Here is a 20,363-nt window from a genome sequence, read left to right on the forward strand (position 1 = left end):
AAGAAATAAGGGTCTTATCTAGCAAAACGATCTGTCATTTTCTTAAAAAAAAAAAAAGTATATACTTTTGAACCACAAATGCACGTTCTGCAAATTCACACATTACGTAATCACGTTGGAAAGGTCAGCTATTAGCTCTTCGTCTGTGTACTCTGGTTCAAAAAGGTAGGGTAGGGTGAAAAACTCCACCTTTTTTTCTCCTCCAACTTTAAAATCGTCCAACATCATTTTTACCTTTTTTTGTAAAGGGCGTTTGACTGTCTTTGCATGTTCACTTTGTAAACACTAGGTTGGTACGTCCGCCTACATCACGCGTGACCCTTTCCAACGTGACTACGTAATGCGAGAAGTCAAGCTAGTGCAAGACAAGCATTTGTGGTTAAAAAGTATATACATTTTTATTAAAATTTTTTGAAAATGACCGATAATTTCGATAGATAAGACCCTTATTCCTTGGATGGGATAGTGTAGAGCCCTTTGAAGCTGCATTAAAACTGCAATTTGGACCTTCAACCCATTGGTCCCCATTGAAGTCCATTATATAGAGAAAAATCCTGGAATGTTTTCCTCCAAAACCTTAATTTCTTTTCGACTGAAGAAAGAAAGACATGAACATCTTGGATGACATGGGGGTGAGTAAATCATCAGAAAACTTTTATTCTGGAAGTGAACTAATCCTTTAATTAATAAAAGAATTGCTCTCTACTATAACATAGGGCGAATGAAACACTGAAACACTGTATGTATATGGTGTAGAGACCACTCCAGACATGTCGACGCGTCCTCTTTCTTAAACGGCCATTGCGTCGTCACTCACAGTAAAAATCAACAAGTTTTCAAATATGCCACATCACTGAGCATGCTCTGATTGTAAAAACCGTCGAAAATAAATTCCCAAAGAAATGGGATAAACTCTCACAGGTAAGAATGTGTTGGTTTGTGTTTTTTTAACTGTTAACTATGGTAAATTTTTAATGTCATGTTAGCTAACGGTTTTGTCTTGTATTGTGTTAGTTTAGAAAAAAATAATCTTCTCAAGTCTGCAGATATGGATTTGACCAGCTTTGACTATCATAATATGATGGACAATGTACATATAGCGGCCCATAGAAACAGTCGCTAATGAAGCATCAATGTGTATATATCTATGCCTGCAGCTGCTAACACGGCTATGCTAATCTCAACTCTATGGCTATAAAATGGTGTTTTTATGCCTGGCTTCGACAAAATTAAGCAGTGGGGTCCCATGGAGTTAAAAAATATGTTATTCTTGTTTATATATATATATATTAAAAAAACTTTAATTGTAAATCAAGGAACAATTTCTTTCTGAAGAGAATACAAGCAACAAATTGTCAGTGAGAATGTTTTAAAGGTTAAATGCTGCAACTTGTCATAAACGGTTGCAAATGTCACAGCAAAAGAGCACCGGCGTATGTTTGTGAACTAGATGAACCTCACATCTCTGACTAATAAGTGATGAACGGCAGACTGTCTTTCATGGGAGCTGCCCTCCCTTTGGTCGTCTGCGTTTACAGGCCACTGCCTCTCAGAGCAATCAGGCCCCGGCAGGCTTTACTGCGTAAAACCGAACAAGTCCGATAGTGTGCGTATAAAAGCACTGTCGATCAGCCATCGGTGTCACTCATCACAATGTCAAGTCCGAGCAGGGTGAGTCACGGTGAGCCACATTCACTGTCAGTACCACACCAAACCACTCACGGGAAACAGGACAGGAAATACACATTCCCAACATTATATGTTATTTTTTCTGCTTGGTTTTTTTCTGCTTGGGTGAATCATCAAATCACATTACCCACAATTCCAAAGAGTGACCTAGATGAAGATTAGCTAATGCTAATCTGGCACACATGTCACTTAACATGGCAATAACCGCATTCAACACAACAATTCTGTTTGGAGGCTGGAGTCATATCACATAGGAATATTCTTTAAAAATAAAATTTTTGAATGACATGAGGGTAGATAAGTCATTGTAAAGCTGACAAAGCTGTGCCTGTCACAAAAAGACACATTGTTCTAAATAAATAAACATAATAATTTTAGTGCCTTAATGCGAGGAGTACTGTACATATGTGACACCACGTAGAACTCTAAAAAAATTTGGAATCCTAGTCGGGGTAAAAGTCATAAAAATATGTTTTATTTCCATTGATTACATGCATGATGTGATTTCATTCCATCCAAATGAATATAAGATATTTCGCCCGTGGAAAAAAAATTAACCATAAACTTCCTCATTACAGTTTATTAGTTCAACCGAACTGATTATGTGAACTGCATAATAGATTTGAGTCAAGAGCTTCATGGATAAGCATGTCTAGTGAAAATAAACAGCATCCTTAGATTTAATACAAGACAAACAAGATCAAGAATGAGTGTTAAGGTAGGGTTGCAGTTTTCTTTTTTGCTTGTACTAACCACTTTGTTAATATATATATATATATATATATATATATATATATATAGTATATGATGTCAAAAACTATTCTGAACGTAATATAATAGTCTTTGGGGAATGTTTTATAAGCGTCTACTGAGTAGAGTCACAATATTGCTCATTGCATTTAGTCATTTTCATTCACAAGAGTCTTTAACGTTCCCGAAGCCCTCAATATGTTTATAACGAAATATCAAGCGCTTCTGAGGATGAGAGTTGAAGAGGCGTGGTGGGTTTGTCATGCTGTGTCGTAAGGGCAGATTTACGCTGCAAAAGACCCATACGTTTTTGGGTTGAGCGTGGACGGTAATGTGATGAAGACCTGCTGCCGCTAGTGTCGTTTATAAAACCAGTGAATTGATAGAAGAGGGATGTTAGCCCGAGGGATTTGTAAAGTGTGGCATCAAAGTAGATTATGCAAATTGGACGTTATCTTGATTGGTTCTGAAAACAGATGGGAAACTGAAAAAATTAAGTACTTAAAATGAACTTGAGTGGAGTATGTAGTGGGTTGAAGGCTTCAGTCTTTTTCATACTTTAATAATTAAGTTAATGTGTATTTGACCTCAAATGGCTCGGTGAAACAGGTCTTTGATTCACCTGGAGCCAGATTTACACACAACTCAACAGTTTTGCAGATATACTGTATAGGGGTTTAGTGATATGACTGTCTATGATAGGTCACATAGGCCACTGTAAAATGACCTGAATACACCCATGTTATGATAAGCAAGTGTAATAATAATGTACAAAAAAAAAATTTGTCAACCAAATCATGATGCAAACAATCCCGAAGAGATATAAAAGAATAAACAATATATTCATACTAATTTTATTAATTATTTATTAAAACATAACATACTTAATAATAATAATAATAATAATAATAATAATGTTACAACACATGACATTTTACATTAAATTTGAACCTTTCTTAAAAATGGTATAAAAGTTTTGAAAACATAAACCAACATGAATAAGAGTACATTTCTAAGAAATTGACACCTGTTGTACACTAGCTTTTTAAAGGATTCTTTAACATGGACGCTCTTATTTGTTAAGATAATTAAGATTTTTTCATTTGTGGTCATTGGGCAAAACAAATTTCTCATTAAAACGTTCATAAACCATTCTGACATAGATTGTGTTGCATGCATTCAATTTCAATTTCATGGGGAAAAAAATATCAAATGATTTATGGGTAGTGTATTTTCCAGAACTCGTAGAGGGATTTGTAAAGTGTGGACCCAAAGTAAATTAATTTATCCTTATGTAAATTGTTGCATTTATAATGCAGTTTAATGCACTGGATTCACAAATGCTTAACATAAATATAGTTCTGTTTCATACACGTGGCTTGCACAAACATATGATTGCATTCACTGATAAATACATATTATTATTATATATTATTGTATTTATTATTATTATTATTGTATTTATTATTATAAATACAACATTATATGCTGCCCTCATAATCACATTATCACAACCAGCCAATACAAGAAACTGTGGTCGAGACAATCTTTCTGTGGTTTGTCAAACAATGTTTGCTATGACTGGACTTCAGCAACAGGGCACAACCCTTTGATATTTAACATACATGCGATTCAGAGCCTTCCAAAAATAGGAGGAAGAAGATGACGGCTCTATAGTGGAGGGCAAATGAGCATTCTGCTCTCTGACCTCATTCCGCTCTGAGACATGAGGCAGAGGAAATATTTCTGAAATGCCATTTCAAATGGCAACAGCAAACGTGGCCACATTCATTAAAAAATAAATAAATAAAAATGGCATAATAATAATAAATCAAATAAAATGGCAAATACTATTTTAAGGCATAGAAGCAAATGTCATTGTAATTGGTCAGAAAAATTAATAAACAATAATTTTTAAAAAAGCAATTAGACAAAAACCTGGTGCAGAACTCAGTTCAGGTTCTTGAGCATTCATGTAACTACGATCAATTCTGCTGGAGCTAAATGTGGGAATCTGTCCAGATATTCTGCTGCAGCCACTACAAGATATTATCAGGCAACGCTCTATCAGTGCTACAACTTTCTCCAAATGCACACACTCTGATAACTGCAAATTCATCCTAGCTATTCTAATTTAACTCTGTTCTTATGATTAATGGGATCTTGTGTCTTGGAATTCAAATTCTGATGAGGAAAGAGGATTAGCTCCTGAATGAGAGAAAGAAAAACAGAATAAAAATGCCATTTTTCTCCCTGTTTTTCTGAGTGTTTCAAGAACATTTTTGTTCAGAATAACAGAGTTCATAGCTAATTAATTTTATACATCATTTACTGATTATGAGCAACTTCTGTTTTAAAAGCATCTTCACACAATGCCTCTTTTTAGAGTGTGACTTTCTCACCTCTCTGCATGCACAATTCAAGAGATCTTCTACGCACATGAGATCAGAGAGTTGAGGCAAGTTAAGCGACTCAAAATTTCTCCCCTGGGCAATGAACATTCAGTCATTCAACTTCAACAACAACAAAAAAACATAAGCATCTGTATTACAATAGCTTAAACATCGCTGATGAAGATGCTGAGGAGTGCCTCAGGGCTATGTACTGGGGCACAACTTAATTTTCGTTTGACATCAGTTTACCCAAGTGTTGAAGTAAGTACTCAAGGCTGTGTACTATGGTACATCTCATTTTGCCTTGGACTTCATTATACAGTAGATAGGAGCTCAGGAATACCTCAAAGCTATGTAAGGGGACCATTCCTGTTATGCAATACGTTGTGAATTCTGTAATATATAAATGGATAAATAAATAAAAATCCATGTGTTGTTTAAGCCAGACTATGTTTAAGAAGGGTATACAAGACTTTTAGAAACAGGTTCGGTCAAGCTGAAACACTTCACCTTGATTATTAATTATAACTTCACAATTAATCAATTAATTACCAATTAAAATAATATTCTGTATTCTGTAAATATATGTTTTGTTTAAAATATATATATATAAATATTTCTTAATAAATTGCCAGTTTTTCATGTTAGATGTTGCATATCTTTGTTAAAAATGGTAAAAAAAAAAAATAAATAAAAAAAAAAAAGTACAGTCGTGGCCAAAAGTATTGGCAGTGACACAAATTTTGTGTTTTGCTAAATTTGCTGCTTAAGCTGTTGTGGTGTTCATTCACATTGTTTCTAGATTATGTCACTGCCAATACTTTTGGCCACGACTGTATTATTTAAAATTCAAATGATCAAATTATTTAAAATTAATATCATGCTAATTTTAGTGTGATATTGTGATTAATTGAGGCATTACCATAATAAGAATGAGAAAGTTTCTGGCATTACAGAAATGAAAAAAAGTAATTAATTTTTAATAAAATAATGTGACAATCTAACAAAATTTGTTGAAGTTACATAGCTTTGTCAAAAAATTGCAATATCCACTTAAATCAAAGTAATTAAATTATTTAGAATTCACGCATGTTCATTTTATTATGATACTGTTATACAGGAAAAACTAATAGGATTTGCATCTTTAAAAATTCTTATTTTAATATGTATCAGATATATTAGACATTAAAAGTACTGCATAGTAGGAATCACACAATATTTATCGAGGAGAACCTCAAGGCTATGTCCTGGGGCACAACTAATTTAGCTTGAGACATAATTTTATACATAATTATAGACACAAACAAGAAAAAACTCATGGCTCTTGATTAACACGTGGGTTACGAGCAGCAAACGCAGTAACTCGTGGTGAATTCACACAGCTGGTGTCTATTACGCACAACAGAGAGCTTTATTTGCGCATTTACCATTAGAACCGATAAGCCAAAACGCACGAAACTCGATTCATAAGTCTGAAATCCATTCTCTTACCTTCGTCGTGCACTCTCTGCAGGCAAAAAGTCAGATTTCTCCTCCAGCTTGGCATGGCAAATAACTAAGAGTAATGCGTTATGCGGAGAAAGGCGAAAAAAGACGCTCGTTTGTGGTGATGATGATGGACAGGTAGCACGCAGCCGAAGATGTGTCGGTGGTCAGGTGTATCGTGGACAGATCCTGTGGTGTTCAAGCAGTGGTCCATGAGCGTGCATCAGCTGTCACTCCTGAGAGCGGAGCGCAAATGACTCACGAGTGTCACCGCCTCACCAAAGTGTGTGTGTGAACGCGTGGACCGCCGGAACGCTCTCAGATCCACGCAATATGCCACAGCAAACTCATTAACCCTTAATTTCTGATGGGATAGGAGAAGTACAGATCCTACAATTCAAGGCGCTACTGGATGATTAGCATATTAATTCACCACGGGTTAATTTACGTATTTTATTTGTTAGTAGAAAGATCAGTTGACGTTTTAATTACCCAAACATTACTTTTCTTAATTTTAGGAGAACATTTTCAACTTTTTAAAATGTTAAAACCATATTTTGCGTAAAGAAAATTGTATTTGTCATATATTGTGATATAATGAATGAAGTACATCCCCTGCAGTAAAAAAGATAATTGTCTACAACATTATTTTTTACTAATTTCAGCATAAATGAAGTTCAGCGAATACTACAATTAAATTATATAAATAATTTGTAAATACATTTTAAAATAATTATTTTTATTATATATATATATATATATTTTAAACTAATTAATTTATATAAAATATATATATTTATACGTTTTATAATATATATTTACTAGTAAAAGTAAGAATTGTCTTTACTTTTTTTTTATTAATACCAGCTTAAGACAGTTAAAAAAAAAGCTTAAAGGCAGTCCAACAAATGCTATTAAACAAATGCTTTTAAATTATGAAAATAAATAATTTAATTATATAATTAATTTGTATTTTTATTTTAAACAATAATTAACATATTTATAAACATTTTAAAAGTAAATTTATATTTTAAATTATTATTATTATTACATTTTATTTGTTATATATTGTGATAAAATTTGTAATAATGAAACACATTCCCTAATGTAATATAGTAAAAGTGAAAATCATGCCTAACCTTTTTGTATTAATGTCAGCTTAAATGCAGTACAACAAATACAATTACATTTTATAAATAATTTAATTATATAACTCATTGTTTTAAAATTACTATTTAATTAACTTGTATATTTGAAAATGTTGTTTAAAAAAGTGAATTAATTCAATGTTTTTTTTTCAGTATTACCATAATGAGAATTTCAAAGTTTTTCATATTAAAGGAATGAGAATTAGAAATAAAAGATGCTAAATAAATGATGTTAAAACTTGTTAAATATGTGCTTCATTTTCTGTTATGCAGAATATGGTAAAAAAAAATACAGGGTTAAAACTTCAGTAACATCAGTCTGCCAGTTTTGATTTGGTCATTGGAACACACTAAAAGAATCAAAAAGAGAAATGAGAACAGTGTATTTAAAAATGGTGAAATCAGATGAGTGATTTGACTCTGTAACATGAGTAAGAAACTCGCCAGAACTGCAAACCGAAAGTGCTAAGCTGATGTGTATCCCAGTGTGTGAAAATACACATTTCTCAAAACAATAAATCCCCGTTATTCTAAGTGACGCTTCACTTTCGCTTGTGAGAGGCTGCCACACATTTGGAGCTTTTTCCCCATTCCAGATGCAAACTCATAACTAGAGGCCAAGGGAGTGTTGGCAGGCCTCTGTGCTGATCTCCTGAACCCTTGGGCAACTCTGCCAAATCTGTAACCGAGGCATAATTTAATATGACAGTAATGGAAACAACTGCCATAGTATGTTCACGCTGGATGTTTAGACGGCGGGTTTATTTGACAGATTATGCAGGTGATGCCAACCATTTTGCTTATGGTTCAGTTGTTTTATGTTTGTTTATGTGTGTTTCAGGTATTGCATTTTGAAATATGGTGTAGAGTCAACATGAAACGCCATTAGTAATCAATTTTATTTCTACGCTCTTTACTGTTTTATGTTTTGGTGAACTGGTGGCTAAATCATATGGATTTGTATAATCGTATTTGTAGTTTTTCATACAATCTTCTGACAGTTAGGTTTAGGGGTGGATCTTTATGCTTTTTTCTAAACAATAAAAAACACACACGTACGGATCATACGTTTTCATAATTAGCGCACACTTCATATGTATGCGGTTCATATGGAAGCTTTTTTCCACCACAGAATAAAAGTATTAAAAAGGACATTTTTATCTCGTAATTACAGGTTTATATCTCAAAATGTAGACTTTTATCTCAATTGCAAATATATATTGCACAATTGCGAGTTCACATATAGCGTGACTTGTAAAATCAGAATTCTCGCAATTCTGACTTTTTTCTACGAATTCTGGGTTCACAGCTCATTGTTAACAACACGCAATCAGTATGTTCACGCTGGATGTTTAGACTGCGGGTTTATTTGACAGATTATGCAGGTGATGCCAACCATTTTGCTTATGGTTTAGTTGTTTTATGTTTGTTTATGTGTGTTTCAGGTATTGCATTTTGAAATATGGTGTAGAGTCAACATGAAACGCCATTAGTAATCAATTTTATTTCTACGCTCTTTACTGTTTTATGTTTTGGTGAACTGGTGGCTAAATCATATGGATTTGTATAATCGTATTTGTAGTTTTTCATACAATCTTCTGACAGTTAGGTTTAGGGGTGGATCTTTATGCTTTTTTCTAAACAATAAAAAACACACACGTACGGATCATACGTTTTCATAATTAGCGCACACTTCATATGTATGCGGTTCATATGGAAGCTTTTTTCCACCACAGAATAAAAGTATTAAAAAGGACATTTTTATCTCGTAATTACAGGTTTATATCTCAAAATGTAGACTTTTATCTCAATTGCAAATATATATTGCACAATTGCGAGTTCACATATAGCGTGACTTGTAAAATCAGAATTCTCGCAATTCTGACTTTTTTCTACGAATTCTGGGTTCACAGCTCATTGTTAACAACACGCAATTCATTCATCAGTCTTAATTGAGATTTTATAACTTGCAATTGCGAGAAATTAAAGGGGTCATATGATGCGATTTCAAGTTTTCCTTTCTCTTTGGAGTGTTACAAGCTGATTGTGCATAGATAAGATCCCTGAAGTTGCAAAGACTAAAGTCTCAAAACCAAAGAGATATTCTTTATCAAAGTTAAGACTCTGCCACGCCCCCCTAAAACGGCTCGCTCTAACACGCCCCCACATATCTACCTCATTATGTGGAAATATTTGCATAATGCCGCCCAAATGTGCACGCAAAGAAAGGCGGCGTGGTTTCAGTAACCGCAGTTAGTGTTGAAGCAGCCATGTCAGGGAGACGCTGTGTTTCTAGTCGAAAGCAAAAGCACTTTATTTGGCCTTCCGAAAGTAGATGCATTTAGGAATCTTTAAGATGACTTACAACAGAACAGCAATGCATTTTCTGGATGACCGTTTCGTGAACCTAGGAGAGGAGGTAATTCTGACTTTGCTATGACAATCTGGCGCTTCTGAATCAGCTACTGTTTCGTTATTAGTTTAAGTATTTGCTATTGACTGTTCAAATGCAGAGTGTGTTTTTTGAACATTAAAGCATGTCAACATATTCTGTTACACCAAATACACAAAATAATGATCTTTAAAAAAGCATCATATGACCCCTTTAAGTCCGAATTGTGAGATAAAAATTCACAATCTGATCAAAAAATATATATATGAATAACACAAAAGAAGATATTTTGAAGAATGTTGGTAACCAAACAGTTACCGGTAGCCATTGACTTCCATAATATATATATTTTTTCTCCATACTTTGAAAGTCAATGGCTACCGCCAACTGTACAAACATTTTTTTCAGAATATCTTCTTTTGTGTTCAACAGAAGAAAGAAACTCATACAGGTTTGGAACAACATGAAGGTGAGTAAATGATGACAGAATTTTTGGGTGAACTGTCCCTTTAAACTAACATGTAAATCCTGAACAATAAAACCATGTATTAATAAAGTAAATGGTTAATGTTGATTTCATGATTTTAAAAGTTAATTAAAACAAAAATTTTATTATACACACAATATATTCTTTATAACCATTATATTGTATGTAATTCAATATAATATAATTTAGTGAAATTAATAATAATAAAAACAAGTTAGTTATAGTTTAGTATAGAAAACTTTATTCTTCAATGGTCGTGTAGGTTTTCAAACAGCCCACTGTGGCTAATATTTTTGGACAACCTTTCATTTATCATCCTTTTTTTCTTCTCCATGAATCATTCCTCAACATAATTGACATGTTAAGAATTTTTACAAACAATATAAATCAGCTCAAACATCCTGTTTGGAAATTAACCAATGGAAACAATCTAAAACAGGTTGAAAACCAAATCAAATTTTCATATTCGCTCTGCCGGCTTGGAGTGAGATGCACTTTTAACACTCAAGAAAAGTCTTTGAGGGCCGAACGATGTCTTATTGGAGGTGTGAGAGAGGAGACGGGCTTCACTGCTCGTTCTGCTGGCTGTCTGTGATGGAGCTCACGGCCCCCTGGCCTTTGTTGACGTCACTGATACAAGCCCACTGTCCGTCCACGGACTCCTTCCACAGGGTCACCTATGCGCAAACGTCAATGGGAAACATAGTAAATTACGTGCTTTTCATTTTTGGTTGAACAATCACTTTAAAACACCACCAGGTTAGAGGCCAAATTTACAATTACTATCACAGTGATTTAAGTGAGATTTTTATTTTGTCATTAGACATGTTTGATGATCCATTCTAGAGAGAAATGTATCATTCCATCACTTGCTCAGCAGTGGATCCTCTGCAGTGAATGGGTGCCATCAGAATGAGAGTCCAAACAGCTGATAAAAACATCACAATAATCCACACCACTCCAGTACATCAGTTAACATCTTAAGCAAAAATCTTCATGTTTGTAAGAAACCATTTATCGTCCACCATTAAGATGTTTTTAGCTTCAAACCATCACTTTAGACCAAAATACGAGTCCATAATCCATAATAACTTTCCCTCCAGTGAAAAAGTCCGTCTCCTGTTGTCCTCTCACATCAAAATCCATATTTGTTTAGATACGTTTTGGACTGTTTTCACTTGTAAACAGTGTTTGATCAGTGTAGATTTCTCTCCTGATTCAGACGAGATTACTTTTTCACTGGAGAAGGCAATAATATGGACAGAGGACTCTTATTTTTTTGCTGGAAATGACAGTTTGAAGTTTAAAATGTCCTGAGGGATTTGTTTCTTACAAACACACAGCTTTTAACTTCACAAGACATTAACTGATGGACTGAAATGGTGTGGATTATTGTGATGTTTTTATCAGCTGTTTGGACTCTCATTCTGACGGCACCCATTCACAGCAGAGCATCCACTGCTGAGCAAGTGATGTAATGCTACATTTCTACAAATCTGTTCCCATGAAGTGACAAACTCATCTACATCTCGGATGGTAATTTTCAGCAAATTTTCATTTTTAGGTGACCTATTCCTTTAAAACGGTTTATTAGTGCATTAAACTAAAATAGCAAAAAAATACAGTTCAAACTGTCAATTTGACTCAGAAATAATATGCAATTAAAATATATTTGGGTAAACTACTCGCTATTACAATATAATGGTGGTTATGAATAAAAAGATACATCTTTTTTCAATATTTAAAGGGGTCATATGATGCGATTTCAAGTTTTCCTTTCGGCTCGCCGGATCGGCTTTCACAGTGGACGAAGCGGAGTCCAGCCCGGGGTCGTCACATGTGGTTGCCGCCCCTTCGTCAAATCCGCCGGGTACGCCATTCTCGACCCCGCCGCCTCAGCTCACGCTAAGCTGCGGCCTCAGCTCACGCTAAGCCGCCGTGTTTTTCATTGTGAAAGCGAAACTACTTTGTTTGGTCTTCCAAAAGAGGATGATATCCGCTTCGTCATGCCTAGAGCTGATCTGTGCTGGTCGCTGATGGAATACATCAACTTAGTGCTGTGGCTAGGCTGGACATGGAATCATCACATTATGGTTAGGGGCGTAACATTTCCGTCACATGCTTGAGGTATTCGGCCAATCACAACGCACTGGATAGCTGGCCAATCACAGCACACCTCGCTTTTCAGACCGATGAGCTTTGTAAAAATCGACACGTTTCAAAAAGGCGGGGCATTGAGGAGAAACAATAATGTACAGTATGTGGAAAATAGTGTTTTTTTTACTTTAAACCGCATAAACATTTTATTACACTAAATAATGTTCTATTTAGCAGCATCATATGACCCCTTTAATATATTTTTTTAACTATACTGTATTTCATTCTTTAAATATTTTGAATTGAATGTGATACAATGGTTGATTTGAAAAGCCATTTTAAACAGTTTCACAATAAATGCATATAATATTGTTCAAATGTTGGAATTTTTAAAAGAAATTAATACTTTTACTCAGCAAGGATGCATTTAGTTGACTGGCTAGTCAGGTTAGAGGCCATTAGGAAAAAGCAAACATCATGTCTTCCTGTTCCAGTGACAGCGATGCAATCTAAAGCTCATCTTGTTTAAAGCTCATAATTTCGGCGAGCAAACGAGGCACCGAAAACACCATCAAGAATGAATGCATGCACACCATTAGCTAAACAAAACAAACAAAAACAACAACAACAGTGCCTGCTTTAGCTGCCTAGAACCACCTAGTCAGGGCTATATTTAACCTGCGCTTATTTTCAAAGCCCTTTTGCATTATTTAGCTGTCTGTTTTATAAATGCATCAGATAATGGCTGAGAGTAAACGGCTCGCCATTGTAAATAATTATAATGCGCAGCGTCTCACAGAAAGAGCAACAACCAAGAGTCTTCATTTAAATAACGGTGATGTCGAGGACCCACTCCCTCACGCTGGGTGATATAACCTCAGTCATTAACTCCTGAACCTGAGAGTGCTTAAACTCAGGCACTGTAAAATGAGTAATGGCGGCTCTGCAGAGCTGTAAGCTGCCCACATGCCCCAACGGCAGCATCTTCACTCCGTAATCCCATGGGATGAGAGCCAGAGACTGTCAACATAAGTTTCATGGTGAAAAGTGAATGAACCACAATGAATCTGTCAGAGAATATTCACGGCCTGTCCTTTAGTTGGTGACGGGATGAATCATGTTTGGCGCACCACATCCTGGAGGACATCATCCATCCTTGAGTATCACAGCGTTTATTAGCGGTGTTATTTCAGTACCATTGAGCAGTGGTGTAATGTAACAAAGTAATAATACTTCATTACAGTACTTAAGTATTTTTTGGGAGTATCTGTACTTTACTTGAGTTTTTATATTTCAGCCAACTTTTACTTTTACTCCACTACATTTCCTAATTAAAAATGTATACTTTTCCCTGAAGCATATTCGTTACTTACTACAAAATATTCAGAAGTCAGAAGAGCACGGACTGCAGGAAAGCAGGTTTGACGAATCAGTGGTCTGGCGTTTGCAAGTTAGACTCCTAAAAACACCTTTGCTCATGTGCAAACAAGTGCGCGCACAACAGCAGATGATTCATTTTCCACTCAAGTCGAGTCTGTGTGTGCGATACAGCATCGTCTGTGATAATATGGTAAGTGTTGTTTTAATGGTGTGTGATCTGACATTATGAAGTATATCACCAAATCACACACAGAGAGTACGCACATTGATTTATTAGTCTATTAAAACTCAAAATACTAGGCATTCTAAATTGTATACAGCAAAAATGCTTCTGTATGCTTTTTATATAATCTAATATAGTTAACTTAATCTATTTCACACAAAGAGTACCGTTTTTCAGCAGATATCAGCATGAACACATTTAATAATCATTTTATACAAGTTCAGTAAAGCAATAAGTGACTTACATTTTAGACATAATATTGCTTGTTTTTGCTAAATTTTGCCAACGAAAATAGTTCCAAACAAAGATCACAGCACTGTTTTGCGTCTCTGAGCAATGGACAGTGTTTACTAATTGAATGAATCAGCTTTTTGAACGAATCGGTTGAATAAATGATTCAGTGATTCACTCATTAACACAGTCAAATGCTTTGTTTCTGAATGAATCAGTCGTTTGAATGAATCGGTTGAATCTCAATGACTCACTCATTAACAGTCACTTGCTGCCACCTACTGGCGGTTTTAATTTCACATTTTGACTTTTTTTCATGTTTTAAATTATTTCAAATATCAGTATTCAACGTTTTACGTTAAAAACAAAACATTATGCCTAATTATGCATCTGTAACTGCAGGTTAAATGCATCCATGTCCCTTCTGAGATACATAAACTGTGTAAATACATCTAAATGATATTTCAGATGCAGATTCCAGAAATGTGTTCTTATGTTGGAATGAAAGACACTAAGTACTGGATGAAGTGCTTCTTATTCTTACCCAAAAATACAAAATGGAAGAAAGAGAATCTTGCTACTCAAGCGGTGTATGAACATTTTTATATATATTTATTTGCTTCTTTTCCATTTTGCATTTACTTGTACTTTTACTTTCAATACTTAAGTTTGTTTAAGAAAATACTTTTCATACTTAAGTAAAGGGCTGTGCAAATAATCGCATGCGATTGTCATGTGCATCTCGTCAGTAAAGCCGGTTCTGTGATTAGTAGTAAATCTCCATCACGTGCGTTCAGATGGAGCGGCATTTACTACAGAGCTGTAGTTCACTGACAAGCTATGAAAAATCGCCTTCATAATCGGCAATGAATCGCATTCGATTATGTTATATGTTATTAGTTATTTGCTATTATTAATTGTCTCCCTCCTGTGGCCTCGGGAGACAATTAGACCTATACAATAAAGACCTACTTAATCTGCATATAAAACATTAGAAATTAGATATGTTTAATTTTTATTGTGTTTGTTAAAACAAAAAATATTTGTTGTTTGTCTCAATAAATTGGGTTAATTTAAAAATACAGTGGTTAAATTAAAAAATTAAAATTTTGTTTTAAAAAAAAGGTTATAAAAAAATGTCAATAATTATCGATCCCGAACGATATGAAACATTACATCGTTGATAAATTTTTTAGCTATATCGCCCAGCCCTAATAAATAAATTTATATGTTATTAGTTATTTGCTATTATTTTGCTCATTGCGCCCTCCTGTGGCCTCGGGAGACAATTAGACCTATACAATAAAGACCTACTTAATCTGCATATAAAACATTAGAAATTAGATATGTTTAATTTTTATTGTGTTTGTTAAAACAAAAAATATTTGTTGTTTGTCTCAATAAATTGGGTTAATTTAAAAATACAGTGGTTAAATTAAAAAATTAAAATTTTGTTTTAAAAAAAAGGTTATAAAAAAATGTCAATAATTATCGATCCCGAACGATATGAAACATTACATCGTTGATAAATTTTTTAGCTATATCGCCCAGCCCTAATAAATAAATATATATATATGTGTGTGTAACTACCGTTCAAAAGTGTGTTGTCAGTAACAATTTTTTTATGTTTTTGAAAGAAGTCTCTTATGCTCACCAAGATATTGTTATTATCAATATTGAAAACAGTTGTGCTGCTTAATATTTAAATATTTTTGTGGAAACCATTATGCATTTTTTCAGGGTTCTTTGATGAAAAGAAAGTTCAAATGAACATTTATTTGAAATAGAATATTTTGTAACATTATACAATTTTTACTGTCACTATTGATCAATTTAACGTGTCTCGGCTGAATAAAAATATTATTTATTTATTTTTTTAATTTTGAAAGTAGTGTACTTTATTGTTTGTTTTATACCTAGATTTTTTCTGTATTCTTTTTAATTCTTATTTTAATCATTTTGAATTTAAATTGCTACAATGGTAGATTGAAAAAGCCATTTGAAGTAGTTTGAGAGTAAATACATCATTTTCATTTTTGATAAACTATTTCTTTATATCCAGACTCTAGGGTCGTATCGGAAAGCTATAACAGAGCACATACTTTGTTGTCTCCTCCTGACACAGCCAGGATGTTTCCTGTGATGGACCAGCTCACGTGCCACACCACGTCATTGAATTTGTGGAGGAGTTTAGCCGTCCAGGTGTTACCAGCTGGGTCGTCACACATCCAGATAAACACACGACCATCCTATGGTGGAAAATACTATAAAATAAATAATTTATGCATATTCCAGATACTATAACCCAAATTATATGGCACTAAAGTTACACATTATAAACAGTTAAAGCATTCCTAAGGAATCAAACACATGGCTACTGCTATGCTCTATTGTTTGCACTACAGGAATGTAATACATAATACGTAATATAATATAATATAGTTTACAGTTTAAAATAAAAATCAACTTCAATATAAATTTAACTAGATTTGATTACTGTTATTGTTCACAGTGATATACAGTACAATATTTATAGTGAAGCATTAGGCTGTCATCACCTGTGAGCAGCTGGCGATTGTGCTGGTCGGCAGACCAATGGAAGGAGCCCAGCCAACATCTCTCACCCAATCACTGTGCGCCTCCAGCTTCTGGTCCTCTTTCCACTGGCCGTCCTCTTCCCTGGGAAGAAAATATGAATGTCGGCACATTACTTCAAGGTATTTCAAATAAATGCTGTTCTTTTGAACTTTCTACTCAAAGAATCCCAAAGAAAAACAAACTGTATCAAAATTGTAATTCTAAAAAAATCGGAGTTTCCACAAAAAAAAAAAAAAGGGCAGCACAACTGTTTTCAACATTGATAATAACAACCATGTTTCTCGAGCCACTAATCAGCATATTAGAATGATTTCTGAAGGATCATGTGACACTGAAGACTGGCGTAATGATGCTGAAAATTCAGCTTTGATCACATGAATAAATTCATGTATACATAGAAAATACATTCATACAATACATTCACATAGAAAACAGTTATTTTAAATTGTAAAAATATTTCACAATATTACTGTATTTTTGGTCAAATAATTGCAGCCTTAATGAGCATCAGGGACTTCTTTCAAAACTAAATTAATCTTAATTATTCCAAATGCCAAAGTGTACATAAAATTTAATTTTTTTTTTTTTTTTTAAGTTTTCAATTTAATTCTGTGTGGGTCTATTGGAGCCCAATTGTTGTAGTAAAAGCTGACAGCAGGTGCTCGTCACAGTACTCTCTAAAATAAGGGCTGCACTCACTTCCACAGCTTGACCAGATTGTCACAGCCTCCAGATACAAATCTCTTGATGTAGTTGGGCTTCTGTCCTGTTGGCTGCTCAATAAGACTCCCTGGGACAACAGCTGGGGCCCAACTCACAGCGTTACAGCCGATCTGCCAGCGAGAAGAGAGAAACCATTAAAAGCTCAAACAACAGAAGGCAGTGCAACAAACTGTGCCAGTCTTGAATGACATCTACCTGCATGTCTAATGCTGTATTGTTCAATCATTCTTGCATCGTCAAGCTTTTGCTGTAGCTCATGTAAAATTTCAAATAATTTCTAAACGTTTTTAAAAAAAAATTAAGTCACAAAGGTAAAACTCACTGTATGTGCATTGTTGATCTTCTTAATATCCCAGTGTCCATCTCCAGAGCAGGTCAACACTGAAATGGCACCGTCTGAGCTGCCACAGGCCAGAATCAAGCCGAAGTCATACGGTCCCCAGCAAACAGAGTTCACTGCGGGACAACAAACGTGTGATTGTCCACAGCAGGATGCACTTCTGTGTCACAGTGTTTGATAGGAGAATCAGAAGCGTGAAGTTACCGGAGGAGTCGTGGCCTGTGTATTCATACATCTTGTCCCAGCTGCCGTTCTCCTCCTTCCAGATGATCACCTTCCTGTCGTAGGAGCAGGATGCCAGGATGTTGCCGTACATGGGGTGAGCCCAGGCCACCTGCCACACCGGCCCTTCATGACTGCACAAAGAGATCGAAAGAATTCAAATAAAAGAACTAGTAAGATAAATTAGCTAAAAAGATCATTAGCCCTGTTATCAATCATAACAAGTCACCCTTAAACTAAAGTTTTAGTTTATTTTAAAAGTCAATGTATAACAAAAATAAGCTAATAAAATAAGAAAAATGTAATGATACCAGTAAAACACTTTCTTTAATGCCAGTTTGATGCTTTTGTCAGCTACAATAATATCTTTGAATTATTTTGGGGTAGTTTTCAGCCAATACAAATATGTGATTAATCAACTATTATCATTGTTATTTTATTATAAATTACTTTTTCCTGACAAAATTAAAATATAAAAAAAAAAAATTCATTTTATTATTTGTTTAATATTTAATTTACTGGGTTCAATATTTTAATCATTTAACAACACTAAATATAACATAAATGTAAGCAGATTTTTCATTCATGTATGCATTTATTTAATAATTGATTGTTTTAGTTTTTGGTTGCTTTTAATTGATTGAACTTTTACTTGCTGATAAATACCTGGAAAAACTGTGAACTGTGTTTACACACTTATTCTATTGTTTTATTTATTCTGTGTTTTATATATATATATATATATATATATAGTTTTTCTTTTTTAACTTGTTTCTTAAATACTTCATTGAAAAATATTTAACTAATATATTTAACTGTTGTAATGCATATTTGTTTATGGTTAAATTTTTGGGGGATATTAAAGAATTGTGTTCATTAGCTGTATCAAAAATGTATCCGTTTATTTTATAATTATTTATCACGTAATTAACTGCATTAAATATTTTAATCAATTGATCGCCGCAATTATAACAAAACTGCACAAGTAGCTTCATTTATTTATTTATTACAATTTAATTATTAAGTTTTTGGATGTATGATTATAATTGTTTCTTTGGCATCAATTTTCAACTAATTATTTACTTGAGTAATTACTAAAATAAATATTTAAAGAATATATTTTACTGTTGTAATTTATCTTTGTTTATATATACACATTTCAATTATTTAATATGTATTTTTTGTGGAAAACTGTGTTAATTTGCATAGAGAACAGTTACATTGTCTGGTTATTGTAATTGTCTCCTGAAGTTAGAGTTTCATTTTAGTATCCCTGAAACCCTAGTTTTAGTTGCGTGCTTCACTCACCCCCTGAGATCAGCCACGAGGATCTGCCCTCCGTTTTTGACGTCAAAGATCTTCACGGAGCGATCAGAGGAGCAGGTGGCCAGTCTGGTCCCGTAATAGTCCATCTGAGCATCATGCTGAACACAGAACAACAAATCCGAGTCATAATGCTGGAAAAGATGCCGTAAAGGTAAAGGAGGAGACCGAATGGACGGAGACACTCACGATCATGTCCTCGTGTGAGGTGTCCACTGTGTTAATGACTGAAACCTGAAAGACACAAGACCACACACATGCTGAAAACTTCAAACGGTTATTTGCCGAAAACATATAAATGATTTTAGTGTGTTTTATAACTTTATAATGCATCAGATTTAACTGACATCAACAGCATTTTTTATATTATCATGCATTTTATCTGAATGCCCATAAATCCCAATAAACAGTCATGTATAAAGGTATATGCAACTAATTGATTATTTTGACATTTCCTTATTATTATTTACAATGTAATTAACTAAAATAAATATTTTATTCAATTGACAAATACTGATAAATGCTATTATTCATTAATTATATATATATATATATATATGTGTGTGTAATGCAAAAATAAGTCGTTTATTTTATGCATATACTGATATATGCAATCATGTATGTATTTGTTTATTTATAAAGTAATTAACTGAATTAAATATTTTAATCAATTGACAACACTAAATAGTATACAAAAAAAATTAAGTCTTTTTAAATGTATTTATAAATTTTCTGCAATCACTGATATATGCATTATTTACTTGTTTATTTGATAATTTATCAAGTAATTAACTGACTTAAATATTTTAATCCATTGACAGCACTAAATATAATACAAAAACGTCATATAATATATATATATATATATATATATATATATAT

General features: G+C 33.7%; 1 protein-coding gene across 1 annotated transcript in view; it reads right to left on the reverse strand.

Moving 5' to 3' along the window:
* Positions 1-10,562: 10,562 nt before the first annotated feature.
* Positions 10,563-20,363, reverse strand: part of sec13 (SEC13 homolog, nuclear pore and COPII coat complex component) — a 10,611-nt gene continuing 810 nt past the window's right edge. The window contains exons 2-9 of the mRNA XM_016241571.1: positions 19,671-19,715; positions 19,467-19,582; positions 18,141-18,292; positions 17,919-18,052; positions 17,573-17,706; positions 16,834-16,954; positions 16,378-16,524; positions 10,563-11,021 (exon numbers count right to left, since the gene is read on the reverse strand). Of these exons, the coding sequence (XP_016097057.1) occupies positions 10,911-11,021; positions 16,378-16,524; positions 16,834-16,954; positions 17,573-17,706; positions 17,919-18,052; positions 18,141-18,292; positions 19,467-19,582; positions 19,671-19,715 (960 nt within the window). The 3' untranslated portion in view covers positions 10,563-10,910. The remainder of the gene's footprint in view (positions 11,022-16,377; positions 16,525-16,833; positions 16,955-17,572; positions 17,707-17,918; positions 18,053-18,140; positions 18,293-19,466; positions 19,583-19,670; positions 19,716-20,363) is intronic.

The sequence above is a fragment of the Sinocyclocheilus grahami genome, unplaced genomic scaffold (genome assembly GCF_001515645.1).
Source record: "Sinocyclocheilus grahami isolate Dianchi unplaced genomic scaffold, SAMN03320097.WGS_v1.1 scaffold626.1, whole genome shotgun sequence".
Classification (NCBI taxonomy): domain Eukaryota; kingdom Metazoa; phylum Chordata; class Actinopteri; order Cypriniformes; family Cyprinidae; genus Sinocyclocheilus; species Sinocyclocheilus grahami.